Source organism: Aplysia californica, unplaced genomic scaffold (genome assembly GCF_000002075.1).
Source record: "Aplysia californica isolate F4 #8 unplaced genomic scaffold, AplCal3.0 scaffold00369, whole genome shotgun sequence".
Classification (NCBI taxonomy): Eukaryota; Metazoa; Mollusca; class Gastropoda; order Aplysiida; family Aplysiidae; genus Aplysia; species Aplysia californica.
In genome coordinates this window covers 303,660-318,275 of record NW_004797639.1, presented here as the reverse complement: position 1 = coordinate 318,275, position 14,616 = coordinate 303,660, and the positions used below count along the sequence as shown (strand labels likewise).

At 41.0% G+C, this 14,616-nt stretch overlaps 1 protein-coding gene and 3 non-coding genes across 4 annotated transcripts in view; all 4 read left to right on the top strand.

The window, feature by feature from the left end:
* Positions 1 to 5,048, top strand: part of LOC101847745 (T-complex protein 1 subunit zeta) — a 26,741-nt gene extending 21,693 nt beyond the window's left edge. Inside the window, exons 13-14 of the mRNA XM_005103348.3 lie at positions 3,278 to 3,350; positions 4,434 to 5,048. Of these exons, the coding sequence (XP_005103405.1) occupies positions 3,278 to 3,350; positions 4,434 to 4,512 (152 nt within the window). The 3' untranslated portion in view covers positions 4,513 to 5,048. The remainder of the gene's footprint in view (positions 1 to 3,277; positions 3,351 to 4,433) is intronic.
* On the top strand, positions 1,138 to 1,213 carry LOC118478118. The gene has a single exon (XR_004858822.1). It is a non-coding gene; the product is annotated as a small nucleolar RNA SNORD31 (small nucleolar RNA).
* Positions 2,271 to 2,345, top strand: LOC118478111. The gene has a single exon (XR_004858815.1). It is a non-coding gene; the product is annotated as a small nucleolar RNA SNORD31 (small nucleolar RNA).
* On the top strand, positions 2,868 to 2,942 carry LOC118478122. The gene has a single exon (XR_004858826.1). It is a non-coding gene; the product is annotated as a small nucleolar RNA SNORD31 (small nucleolar RNA).
* Positions 5,049 to 14,616: the final 9,568 nt, after the last annotated feature.

The following is a 14,616-nucleotide window of genomic DNA, read 5'->3' as shown; positions in this document are numbered from 1 at the left end:
TTGATGGGGGGCATGTGGTTGTGGTTCACACCAATATGGTGTGATCCTTTTCTTTTCAGTGTTACTCTTGTTGTAGTCTTTTCCTAAGGAACATATTGCTATCATGGTGCTATTTTGTCTTGTACTACAGCTCCGTCACCTTTTTGTTGCCTGGATTTTTCCAAGCCCCTGTTGACAATAAGTGTGTTGGCATAATTTTTTCTTACCCTCAAAGCTTATTGCATTTTCTGTTCCGTTTGTTTGTGATTGTTGGAAACAGTTTGGTTATCATATACCCGTAGTTAATGACAGGAATTTTGCTTCCTCGACAGGTGTCCAGGCTTTTGCAGAGGCTTTGCTGATCATTGTGAAAGTGCTAGCGCAGAACTCAGGCCTTGATCCCCAAGAAGCCATTGTCAAACTGCAGCAGGAATATCTGGGCACTGACCAGGCTGTTGGGTTAGATATCAAGACAGGTGAGTGATGGGATCTTGTTTTGTGTTGACCTTGCTCATGAGAGCAGGCCCAGGAAAAGATTGGGGGGGGGCACAGAATATTTAGACAAAAACACCATATCAATACAACAGACGATACAAAAGCAGGAGAAAGATATTTGTGAGGCAGCGTGGTGGAATCAGGCTCTCGTCAAAATAATCAAAGTGAAGAAACTTGCATTTTTCCACAGGTTTGTGAATTTTTATCAAATTATTGTGTTTTGGTACACCTTTCATGAGCATTAAAGAACTCATTTCTGTGTGGATTTTTCTGAAAAGCGTTGATGAAAGGCATAAAAAATGTAAATCTTCAGTTACCACGGACTCTTAAGCTAAGGAAATAACTAATCTTTGGCGGCCATTTTCTCACTAATTTTACCTCTGAAAATAGATGACCCCCACCTCCTTTTGCAGATATCTCGACTTGTATTCAAGATAAATGGATATTTTTTACATCCAAATAAAGATAAGTGAACAAACTTTAAGATGATACCAATAACTTTACATGCCTGAAAATTGACGAGAGCCTGATTCCACCACGCTGCCTCACATTTTGTTTCCATTTGACACTGAAAGATCACAAAGAATACAGAGTATATCACCTAAGTACATTTCCAAGGATTGTTCCTACAATACTAGATAGCCTATCATTGATAGCCCCTGAGTTGTTGTGATGAAATGTTGAGTTACCGCCCCAGTCTGATATAACTATGACTGAATGGTAAATATTCTGATACAACCTGGAGGGCGTCTAAAATTCATTGGTGCAAAAGTAAGGAAATATATGCTCCTTTGGAGGATTTGTCAAATGGGAAATGAAAAATTGATTTTTAGAACGAAGCTTTTAGCTGAAGTGAGAAGGCAAAAGCTATAAAGCTGTGAAGTGGATGTCTTTGTAAAAGAGGGTTATTAATTTTTTTCAAGAGACATTTGCCTAAAATCTGTTAATTTTTTGCTGTTGTTTGTTTCATACTGATGCTCTCAAGCAGAAGACATTGATGTTGCAGGATAATTTTGAGAATGTTATGAATGACAAAAGCCATTGCTCTTGTCATTTAAAATATATGTTAACTTTATTTATTTCTCCTTTTTTTTGGGTGCTATTTTCAACATTGCTGAAATCTTCATTTTTATAAAATACTTAACACATATGTGAGGCATCAAGGTGAAATCAAGCGCTTGTTAAAATAACTAAATCTGGGAAACAAGCATTTTTCTGTCAATCTGGCAATTTTCATTGAATTGTTCTTTTTTGCTTCAACTTGTTTTATGTCCATCAAAAAACATTTCTATGGGAATATTACCAAAAAAAATGTTGATTAAAGGAACAAATGATGTCATTTTTTATTTTTCAAGGACTTTTTGGCTATTGGAATTTCCAAACTTTGGACGGCCATTTTCTCACAAATTTCATCATTGAAACCAGGCAACCTCACCCCCTTCAATCGCAAATATCTTGACTTCTATTTAAGATAGATAGGTTGGGGTTTTTTTCATTGAAAATCAAAGCAAATAAATAAGTTTTCAGGTAATGCCAATAACTCTACATGACAAAAAATTGATGAGCGCCTGTTCACCACGTTGTGGCACATATCGGTACTTTACCAGAGTTACTGACAGCTTGTTAATTTTTCAGAAAATGTAGAAGCTATTGTGTTTTACATTAAAACAGTCTTGATACAGGATGTATTATTAAATGATCAGTAAATATTACTCCCCTGGCCTGGCATGTCCTGAAAAGGTCAGGATTTATTTCTTTGGGTGGGGGGGTTGTTCGTAACCAGTTGACAGGGCTGTGTTGTTGTGATGAATTGTTGAGTTTACCGCCCCAGTCTGATCACTGTGACTGAATGGTAAAAATTCTGATACAACCCTTGGGGTTTGAAGTTCACTGGTTCAGAAGGTGCTACACAGGCTGGCAAATTGAAACTACTGTTGGGTAGAACAAAGGGGAGTTGATAGATTCTGTTGAAACGGCAAACATGTGAGTTACTAAATGTTTGGTAGTCTTCTTATTGAATAGTAAAACCACAATGTTCCATCTTGGTATGTATTTTTTTTAGGATAATCAAAACAGCACCAGATAACAATGTTTGTTTGAGTGACTCAATCTTGCTGACATCCAAATATATTCATTGTGACCCACATCTTCAGCTACAGAAGTCAATACGAATAGATTGTGTCATTGAGTGTCATGTTTTAAAATGTGTAACAACAGCTGTTGGACTATTCATTTTCGATGAGTGTGGCTGATTATTTAGCTCAATATTGCTCAAATGCTGTGGACAGTGTGTTCCATGTTTTGAAATCCTCTGGTTTCAAATGAAATACTTGTCCATAATCTTGTGTGTCTTGAATCTGTTCTAGTTGAATGTACTACATATGTTTTAATGTGTTGTTGTGATGAATTGTTTTGTTTACCGCCCCAGTCTGATGGCTGTGACTGAATGGTAAAAATTCTGATACGACCATAAGAGGGGAAAACTTTTTTATTTGAGGTATAGCGATTCTCGTCATAACAAGCAGATCTGCTTTGGCATTCTCAGAGGGCAGTGGAGAATGCTGCGAAAAGACTTGACTAGGAGTGAAAAGACATAGATCTAGTTGTTGTTGGGTCCTGAAATAAAAACTCACCTCTCTTGAGGTGAAACTGAGGGAGAGTGGAAGGCTTTTGCGAGTCTAGCCTGGTGCAAGGAGACATTGTTTGGTAAAGGATGGATGGCAGTGCTCTTGTTATGCACATGCTATCTTGCACAATTCTTTTACTATGTGTCTTACGTACATGCCTTCTCTTTGTTTTATAGGTGAAGCCATGGTTCCTCTCAACGAAGGCATCATGGACAACTTCAATGTCAAGCGCCAACTCCTCCACTCCTGGTAAGTTTCTGTAGCAGTGGCAGTCTTCAGTGATTCTGTGTTTTGGAGGTTAGGAACTGACCTCAGTGTGAAAATCTTAACACATTGCACCCTAAGGGTCTGGACGGGAAGTCCATTCCTAGATCCTAAACAAGGGGAAGGAACCCACCTCCCGTGAATACAAGCGTTTAAAAAACACATTAAAAAAATACTAAACAAATTCCCGAAATCCTTTTTAAAAAATGAATGTAGTTTCAGAAAAATATAACTTTATGTATGCGCAAACTATTGGAAATGTTCTAACTATAGTTCAATCGGGGTGTTCGACCCGTCACTCTCTCTGCCTCGCGGTCGGGCCCTAGATGTGAATTCTAGATTTTCTACTTCTGATCAATCTGAATCACTCCAAACTCTTGCTACGTTTTCATCACAATCCTATTCATCTGGTTTGTCATATGCTTGTTTTTGCTCAAATCCAGCGTTATTTCCTTTTTCAAACTCATTTGTGTCACTTTTCAACGAGTCGAGACACCTTCGAAGTGTTGGTCACGCGATCACTTCGATCAGCTCTAATACTAAAACTACTGGCCTGAAAAATTTCGTTGTGGTATCAAAATGAACTTTTTGCAATAACTGTGCAAATCAAAATCTCTGCCCCAGAGTCTCGTCAAGGCGAGACTTCGTTTGTAAAGACGCTAGGTCGCCGCAGGCGGTTCCAGACGAGTCAGGGTGGAGCGCATAAGGAAATTTGCGGGCGAGTTAGGGTGTAATGTGTTAACTTATAAAAAATGACACTTCTGCTAGTACCTTTACTTACTTATTTTTTAAGGGTTTGTTTGAGTGTGTAAGAGGTTATTTGGACAGGTGGTCATTGGAACAGGTATGATTGTAGATGCATGATCTATCTAACAGTGCATAGTCTTTGTTTTGCTCCTTCTTTCCCTCCAGACATCTATCGTCCTGATCTCTCCTCCTTTTTTGTGTTTGTTACTCTCTTGTAACACCTCTAATCTTTGGCACTTATATGACCTTATTATGTTGCAAGTGCCGTAAAACTTTTACTATAAATTTGTTTTTACCCTGCCATTTTGCTCTCTTCCCCAGTACTGTGATCGCTACCAACCTCCTCCTGGTCGACGAGATCATGCGGGCGGGAATGTCCTCTTTAAAGGGAGACTCTTGATGACCTCCTGTCTTTGTCGCCCTTGTGTGTGTTTGTGTGGACTTTTTTTTTTTTATGATTGCGATATTCAGTTTTGCATACGTATTTATCCGTAGAATGTTTTTTAGTGACTGTTCTTTTGTGTTCGTCGCTGAGCTTGTTGATCAAAGAGATCTTTCGCTTTCGGGTCCTAAAATGATTTCTGGTCTTAATTACGTACATAGTATTACGTAAAGGAACTGTGAAGAAATGAATTTTGTCCTAATGGCAGAATTGAATTTCAATGTTCTACTCGTTTTTTAAAAAGTCATTCTTAAAACGTCCAAATCCTAATGATTATGTGATAGAGTATATACAAAGGACCCACTTTCTGTAAGAGTGGTTGTTGCCATGGAGACTTCTCCCCTCTGGAAATATGGGGGGGGGGAACTAGTCTGTAGCTCAGGCCTCCATGGTTTGGACATGGAAGTTGTTGTTGTATGTCCATTCGTTTGTGTTGCATCATTGCTTGTTTTTTTTCCTTTTTATAAAAACAAATAAACTTTTTGATCTTTTCATCCTGTTGTACTTCTGACTTGTTTTTTAAATAGGTGGAAAAGAGTTAGCTTATGCAGTTGTGAGTGCCGTAAAACCTTGCTAAAACTAAAACGAAGAGTTCGCTGTGCTTCGTTTTTGTTCTGATTATATTGTATTGAGCTTCTAAATTTTTTTCCTCCCTGACTGTAGGGAAGGTGTGATGGAACATCTCTCTTGATATAATAAACCTTTCATCTTTGTCCTGGACTGATGAAATGCATAGACATAGGCCTACAAGGAAAGGGGGGAGAATAATATTGGATGGCATTTATATTCCACTCAAAAGCATTTTTCCATGTTGTGAAAAAAGCAAAGATTATACTTATAGATTTATTCTATGGGCACATGCGCTTGTTCACCAATAGTAAAAATGCATGTGTGGGTGGTTGGCGGGTGCTCTGGTGTGGTTTGCTTCTTCTTTCCTATCAAACATCTGTCGTCCTGATCTCTCCTCCTTCTATTTTGTGTTTGTTCCTCTCTTATAACACCTCTAATCTTCGGCACTTATATGACCTTATTGTGTTGCAAGTGCCGTAAAACTCTTTACTAAAAAATGCATGTGGGTGGTTGGCGGGTGCTCTAGTGTGGTTTGCTTCTTCTTTCCTATCAAACATCTATTGTCCTTATTTCCCCTTCTTCTTTTTTGTTTGTTACTCTCTTGTAACACCTCTAATCTTCTGGCGCTCATATGACCTTATGCAGTTGCGAGCGCTGTAAAACCTCTACTAAAATGAACAAAAAATATATGAATAGATATTGTGCATTCTCTGGTGCTCTCGTGTGGTTTGCTCCTTCTTTCCTATCAAACATCTGTCATCCTGATCTCTACCCCTTCTTTTTTGTGCTGTTGCTCTCTTGTAACACCTGTAATCTTAGGCTCTTATATGACCTTAGTGGGTGGTTGGCGGGTGCTCTTGTGTGGTTTGCTCCTTTCCTATCAAACATCTGTCTTTATCTCCCCTCCTCCTTTTTTGTGTTTGTTACGTTACTCTCTTGTAACACCTCTAATCTTCGGCACTTATATGACCTTATTGTGTTGCAAGTTCCATAAAGCTCTTACTGAAACAGAACATGGTGTGTTTGTCTCTTACAACACCAGTTGGATATGGGGAAGGCGGGTGTTGCTTGTAATACATGTACTAGGGCACCCCGGTACGATTGATGTTGATAAGTACTGGCTGGGTGTCTTGGGAGGGGGGGGGGGGGAAGACCCATTTGAAGGGCAACAGCTCTTTCATTTTTGGAACAGTTTCAACAAAACTTCGAAGGGCTATATTTCAACTAGAGAAGCGTTACATTTGCTAATAAATATTAATTAAAAAATCAACCGTATTTGAAAAATATCAAGTCTTTAAAAATTCAACCAAATTTGAGTGATATGCAAATCTGAAATATTTCAAATAGTCACTCTCTGTGCATTGAAAAGCAAGTTTTTTTGGGGGTTTTTTTAGTAGAGGGTTTTACGGCGCTCGCAACTGCATAAGGTCATATTAGCGCCAAGGGGTGGGTGTCAACAGAAAAGTCTTTACAGGGAATCAGGCTTACTCTGCTCACCTGTCTAGTTTCAAAGGCACAAGGTCTTTTTGTTTGTTTTTGTGAAGTGTTTTACGGCGCTCGCAACTGCATAAGGTCATATGAGCGCGCGGGACACACCCAATATTTTCAGTTGGTATGAAATTTTGAATTTTGCCCGGGTGGCGGCCGAAGCCTACTCTTATCGATTTTAGACCACCAAGGGATCTTTAACGTGCGCAACTTGCACACGGGCCCTCCGAGATTTTTCGCCCTTGTCCGAGAAGGCTAGGTGTAGATCTTTCCTACCAGAAGATCAGGGGTGTGGCTGAAAGACAGCAGTAAGAAGAAGCGAAGGAGTAGCAATAGAAAGGCTGCAGAAAGAATCAGAAGCCCAGAGGAGGGGGCAAAGGAGGTGAGGGGGTGGGGGCAGAAAGAGGAGACGAAAGCAGACGACAGAACATTGCTAGAGAGCAGGAAATGAGGTGAAAGGAGACAAATTTAGAGAAGAAAATTTTTCGGTCGCTTCCCGGAATCGAACCCGGGACCTTTGAATGAGAGGCCAACACCTTAACCTCTAGGCCACGAGAGCCCCCTGCACAAGGTCTGCTTCGACTATCAAGGCGCCCCGGAAATAGCCGGTAAAAAGAGTGTGACAAACATACAAAAGAAGTACAGAAAAATGACAATAGTAAGGGTCAGGAAAGAAAAAGCAGCAGTTCCCTGTTGTAGATCAGGCACAGTTATGAGTGTGACATGATGAATCAGCACATTTACAATTCTACTGTGCTTGAACGAGAAATATCCCCCCTTTGGGAATGGCCTAAAGACACTTCAGTAAGTGGCACTGCCCTGGGGGGTTAAAAGCAAGTTTATACACAATGATATTGCCCCCCCCCCCCCCCCCAAAAAAAAAAAACCTTTTTAAAAAACCCCGAAAAGTGATGGGTACAATGTATTTCAAGCTCCAGGTGTTGACCAATTCTCCCATTTCACTGGAAATTTTGAATCCCCCCAAGGGTCTACTTTTAAAAATTTTTAGACATCCAGTATTGTAGAGCTGTATTTCTTAGGAGACTGCTAAGAGTCAAGAGTATCCTGGAAGGAAAAGAAATCAAATGAGGTAGTGCTTGATGAAGCCCACGTGGGAAGCTCAATGTTAAAAACAATCAGGAAAACGACATATGCAGTTTTTGGGACACCTGAATAGACATAAGGGTCTTGAACGTCTAGCTCTCACTGGCAAAATTGAGGGCAAGCGAGGCAGGGGTAGGCCCAGAACAACATACTTAGGGAACCTAAACAAATGGGTAACAGGAAAAGATCAGTGAAACGTAGCTTTTTTGAGAGCATCCGAGCAAAGGAATGAATGGAAAACCATGATCGCCGATGTCTGTCGCAGATCTGGCACTGGATAATGATGATGATTGTAGAGCACATCATCCCCTCTTGGCAACAGCCTCTGCGCGCTTTACACTACATTGTACATCCTTGTGGGTATGTGGCGTTTGCTTCTTCTTTCCTATCAAACATCTACCGTCATTATCTCCCCTTCTTCTTTTTCATGTCTGTTACTCTCTAGTCTCTTGTAGCACCTCTAATTTTCTGACGCTCATATGACCTTATGCAGTTGCGGCGCCTTAAATCCTCTAAGTGGGTGGTTGGCGGGTGCTCTGGTGTGGTTTGCTTCTTCTTTCCTATAAAAAATCTATCTTCTTTATCTCCCCTCCTTCTATTTTGTGTTTGTTACTCTCTTGTAACACTTCTAATCTTCGGCACTTAAATGACCTTATTGTGTTGCAAGTGCCGTAAAACTCTTTAACTAAAACTAAAACTAAAATCCTCTACTAAAACTAAAACTAAACACTAGATCCTTACTCCAACAGACCATAGATCACAGAGAAACGTCCTCGGCTCATACATGCGAACAGCTGAGTGTTCAGACACTAACAATAGTAACAATAAACTGACAAGATCTTTCACTGTCTATAGTCGGGCACTTATTCCCACCTGATTGAAGTGAGGAAAATTCGAGTTAAAATTAAATGCTTTTTGGAAGGACACGACGTCGGGCCCCTGACGGGATTTGAACCCATGGCCTTACAGTTGCGAATCCAATAGTCTACTCTAACCTCCATTCCACCACCGATGATGATGGTGATAATAAAAATAAGTGAAACTGTCGAAGTTCTATGCCACTTTTTAGATCATTTAGGAGGCGGGTTACTTAATAATAATAATAATAATAATAATAATAATAATAATAATAATAATAATAATAATAATAATAATACATGTAATAGTTTTAAAAAATAACTTATATAGCGCTCAACCCTAATTAAAGTACACAGGCTTTGAGCGCTTCACAATAAAGTACAATAGTAACATAAAAGTAGCGAGAATCCAGGATCAAAATGTACAGATCATCACAGGAGCAATGAGATCTACGCCCATTCATGTCATGGAGACACTAACTGGGCTAGAACTAGAACCCCTGAACGACAGACGTGCGCGATTGTTCATCAAGTAAAGGTCAGAAGAATGTCAACCCATCCAATGAAGGATAGATCTTCTAAAAGCCAGAGCAAACGCTTAAAAAAAGAACAAGTTTCCTCCCTATGGCCAGACACTCCAGCTCTGGACTTGAAATCTCTCTTGAAGAATCTCCAACCCCACTAGACCCGTGTCAAGTTCACTCTCTTCAGACTAATCACCCCCTTCAAATTGGAGAAAACCTAGAAAAGCTTGGCACCAAATCTGAAGTCCCTCCTCCAGTACTCAAGTCACTGACACTCGACTACTAGCAACCGGTGGAATCGAGTGTACACAGATGGATCAGCAACTGATGCAGTCAGAAACGGCGGTGGAGAGTAAAAGAGAGCCTTTCCATCCCCACAGGATCTCTATCTTTCAATTACAAGGCAGAAACAGCAGCGCCATTCTCTTGAATGACCAAAAATCTAAAGCCAACACCGTATCCTCACAGATGCCAAATCTGTCCTACAAGCTCCCCAAAAGCCACAAACAGCTCACGTACGACAACTCCTTTCACTCCTATGTGATCTAAACTCCCAAGCCAACACAACTCTGCAGTGGATACCAGGTCACTGTGGCATTCATGGAACTGAAAAAGCAGACAACTTAGCCAAAGAAGGAGCCAAAATGACCCCAGATTGAAGATGGCATGGATCTCTCAGAGTCAAAAACACAAATAAAATCTGCCTTTATAAACATATGGAAAAGGTCCCACCCTAAACACAACAGACGTGACCCCTACTACATATTAAATAGAGCAGACCAAGTCACAGTCTTTAGACTCTGTTGTGGCCACAACACCATATGCACACCAAATTAAAAGTGGCAGAGTCAGCGATCTGGGATTGTGGACACGACCAAGAGGATGCCAACCACATCCTCCAGCACTGCCCGCGCTACGCCACCCTTCGTACACAGATGTGGCAGAATGTGGCTCCCCTTGAGAGAAAGCTCTTTGGCAGTCTCTCAGAGTTGAAGCGGACTGCACAGTTTGTGGGCGACATTGGAATGACTGTCTAGCTGCTGTCACCGAGAACGAAGAAGAATAAGAACATAAAACTAAAGCGTTGTGTTAACCGGGGCTGAGAAGGCTACATTTACTACAATATCCCAGTACATAGACAGAGATGCTCGATAAGAATTCTTCCCACAGGCGAATCAAACTCACGTCTTCTGCGTGTGTCAGTGAAGGGCCTTTATGCACATGCAACCACGACGACATAGACGCTGGTGATGATCATGGGTGGTTGGCGGGTGCTCTGGTGTGGTTTGCTTCTTCTTTCCTATCAACCACCTTTCGTCCTTGTCTCCCCTCCTTCTATTTTGCGCTTATTACTGTCTTATAACACCTCTAATCTTCGGTACTCATATGACCTGACTGTGTTGCAAGTGCTTGCTAAAACATAAAACGATGATCATGATGATCGCATTACTATTTAACCATTACCATGTTCCCGACGAAGCCCATCCTAGAGAGAGCTTTTGAACTTTTACAGTGTTAAAAATATTGAAATACTTCAAATACAGTAGAACATGACTAGAGCGGGACCATCCCTACAGCGGGACCTTACTTGAATCCCCTTTTTCCCTACGTAAACGCAATAGCGGGGCAAGGAAAGTCCCGAACTCGGATACAGCGGAGAGATCGAGCGAGCTGTAGTTGGAGGAGAGGGGGGTGGGGGCGGTAGGGGGGCTCCAAACAGGCCGCCAGCAGTGCGGCGTTGTGATTGGCTAGCCCAGTGATGAGTGAGGTGGAGCATGCGGTAGGCCTGGACTCTAGGCTAGAGAGAAATCATGTGGAGAGAGACATGGTGCGGAGAGATACGTCACGCGAACCACCCCAGAAGTGATGTAGATCTATACATATGTATTAGTTTACACCAATTGTTTGCCTTCTTTATATTCGTCCTTATAGTTCAACCATGATGATGATGATGATGATGATGATGATGATGATGATGATGATGATGATGATGATGATGATGATGATGATGATCTATAAAACTGATCGACGAAGCACCTTATCCCAAATTTTCTTTTTCCTGGTACAGTACATGTAGTCATGTAGCCTATACTATGGAATTATAAAGAAGCATTTACTCGTATTCAAAACATTTGACTGACACATTCAACTTGCCTTTGTAGCTGAAGTCAGATAAAGATCACGACGTCAGTGGCAATAATGACGCCAGAAAGAGTTCACCCTGGGAGTCTGTATGTGTGTCATTGGGGAGAAGCAGTCGCTCGTCAAAATATTAAAAGGAAAGAAACCGGCATTTTATCGCTCGATTTGGCAAATGAAAAAAATAAATTGTCTCAACCCTTAATTTATGTGTCAATTTAAAAACATATTTCAGTGTGGATTTTACTGAAAAACGTTGATCAAAGGGACACATATTGTAAATTTACACTTTTCAAGAACACTCAAGCTCTAGGAGTACATGTATAGTATAGTAGTATAAGGTTTTACGGCGCTCGCAACTGCTAAGGTCATATGAGCGCGCGGAGTACATGTACGGTAATCAAACTGTGGCGACCATTCATTTCTCGCTAAATTTACATATGACACCAAGTGACCCCCATCTCCTCCAATTGCAAACATCTCGACTTCTATTCAAGATAGATGGATATCTACTTCATCAAAAGCAATGTAACAAAAAACAACAACAACAAAAAACAAAACAAAACAAAAAACAAACAAAAAAAGACAAAAATTAAATAAAAAATTAAAAAAGCAAGCTTTAAGGTGATACATGTACAACTAATTCAAGATGGCCGAAAATATTGTTTTTCTCCAACGTCTGATTACTAATGTAATACTAATGCCGAGTGCACACTGCCAGTTGAATTCACTTGATTCTGTCAGGGTCAGCAGGTTTTCCTTCATAGATAGAGTAAATGCTGTCATTATGGCATTATTCGACTGTGACCTTCAAAATTCAAACTCAGTTTTTTTCCCCCCCAAGCTGCAGTTGAATTGGTCATTCCAAAATGATAGCTTTAAACATGTCAACAGACAGACGAACTGAAACAAAGAATGAAAGAATGAGTCTGAGTGTGTGTGTATTCCTGCGTGCGTGCGTGCGTGCGCGCGCGCGCGCGTGTGTGTGTGTGTGTGTGTGTGTGTGTGTGTGTGTGTGTGTGTGTGTGTGTATGTGTGTGTGTGTGTGTGTGTGTGTGTGAAACGATAATAGTGCTCTATATAATAATCTATTCGTAATGTATTGCCCAATAAATTGAATGTCACTTCATCATGATAACCTTAGATAACAGAAACTATAACACTCTCTAAAGACAAAGCGGATAGCCGCGGATTCGTTATTGAATAAGTGGCTGCGGGAAAATCCTGTTTGAGTAAGGAACACGTGATAATGTAAACTAAAGAATGTGTACCACATCGTTACATTATGTAGCAGTTGGCCCAGATCTAGGTGGGCTGTGTACGTTATTCATTGGGAAATAACAAGAGGTTCAAGAAAAACAGGTATATTTTTGCTTTTATTTATTTATTTATCTGTGTATTTATTATCCATTTTTATTGATTTTTAGGGTGGGAGGCACGTTAAATCTGTAAAAGATGTCAAGTCTGTGCTCCTCTAGGGCTGCGAAACTTGGAAGACCACAAAGACAATGCTGAATAAAGTCCAGACTTTCACCAACAGATACATGCCCATGTACGAGGAGTATCCTAATAATTAAGTGATAGTGATAGGATAGAATAAGAAATGAAGAGTTGTGGGAAAGGACAGGACAAAAGGAATAGAAGTAGAAATAGGACTAGGAAAGTGGCGATGGATGGGACACACCTTCAGAAAGCCCAGCGGAAACATCACAAGACAGTCGCTGCAGTGAAACCCACATGGAGCACGAGGCAGGGGTAGGCCACGGGAAACATGGAGGAGATGTGTGGAATTAATGGACACGAGAGAGATAAAGCTCACTTGGAACGAACTGGGAAGGATGGCCCAGGACATAGATATAAATGGAAGGAGCTTGTATGTGGCCTATACCCTGCCAGGGGTGAAAGGCATCGACGATTTTTTTTTTGGAGGGGGGGGGTTCTTTTCAAATTTGTTTCACCGTTGCCATGATCTTTCTTTTTATTGCTAGGCTTGGTTTTCATTATCGTTATCAAAGTTATTATTCTTAACTCCCCAAATCTGAGAACAAACAAAGAACGTCGAAGTAAAATACAGACATAAAATGTCGTTTACCTTTCTCTGTGCTATCCTCCCCTGCCCCCCCCCCTCTCTCTCTCTCTCTCTCTCTCTCTCTCTCTCTCTCTCTCTCTCTCTCTCTCTCTCTCTCTCCCTCCCCTCTCTCTGTCTCCCCCCCCCCTCTCTCTCTCCTGACCAAGCTATTCGTACACAATTCGTCTTCATTGCTGTCGTATAAATCTAAAACAAACGGCGCTCTTAATTCTCTCTCTCTCTCTCTCTCTCTCTCTCTCTCTCTCTCTCTCTCTCTCTCTCTCTCTCTCTCTCTCTCTTTCTCTATCTTTCTCTCTCTCTTTCTCTCTCCCCCCCCTCTCTCTCTCTCTCCTTCTGTCTGTCTGTCTTTCTGCCTGTCTGTCTATCTGTCTCTCTCTCTAAATATATATCTCCCTCTCCATCTCCCTCCCCCTCCCCCCTCTCTCTCTTTCTCTCCCTCCCCATCTCCCTTTCCCTCCCTCCTCTCTCTCCCCCCTCTCTCTCGTTCACCCTCTCCATCTCCCACTCCACCCCCCCTCTCACTAATTCTCCCTCTCCATCTCCACCCCCTCCTCTCTCTCTCATTCTTCCTCACCCTCTCCATCTCCCCCTCAATCTCCCTCTCTCTGTCTCTGTCTCCCTCTCCATCTCCCTCTCCCTCCCCCCTCTCCTCCTCTCTTTATCTCTTTCGTTCTTTTTCTTTTTTTTTCTTTAAAGAGCTAGCTGTTCTCAGCTGTTATCTCTGTTGTAGGTGTGTGAGAATGGGACGACAGATACAGATATGGGGTCAGAGGTTGTGATGGTCACGAGCCTCAGAGGCTTATTCATTAATCAAATATGTGAGGCAGCGTGGTGGAATCAGGCTGTCGTCAATTTTTGGGCATGTAGAGTTATTGGTATCATCTTACACTTTGTTGACTTGTCTTTATTTGGATGACAAAAATATCCATTTTTCTTGAATACAAGTCGAGATATTTGCAAAAGAAGGAGGTGGGGGTCACCTGTTTTCAGAGGTAAAATAATTGACAAAACGGCCACCAAAGACTAGTTATTTCCTTAGCTTAAGAGTCCGTGGTAACTGAAAATTTACTTTTTTGTGTGCCTTTTATCAACGTTTTAGAGAAAAATCCGCACATAAATGAGTTCTTTAATGGGCATGAAAGGTGTTGAGCCAAAAAAAAACAAAAACAACAACAACCAAAATTTGATAACAATTCACAAACCTGCGGAAAAATGCAAGTTTCTTTTCTTCACTTTGATTATTTTGACGAGAGCCTGATTCCACTACGCCGCCTCACAATATTAATTTTTA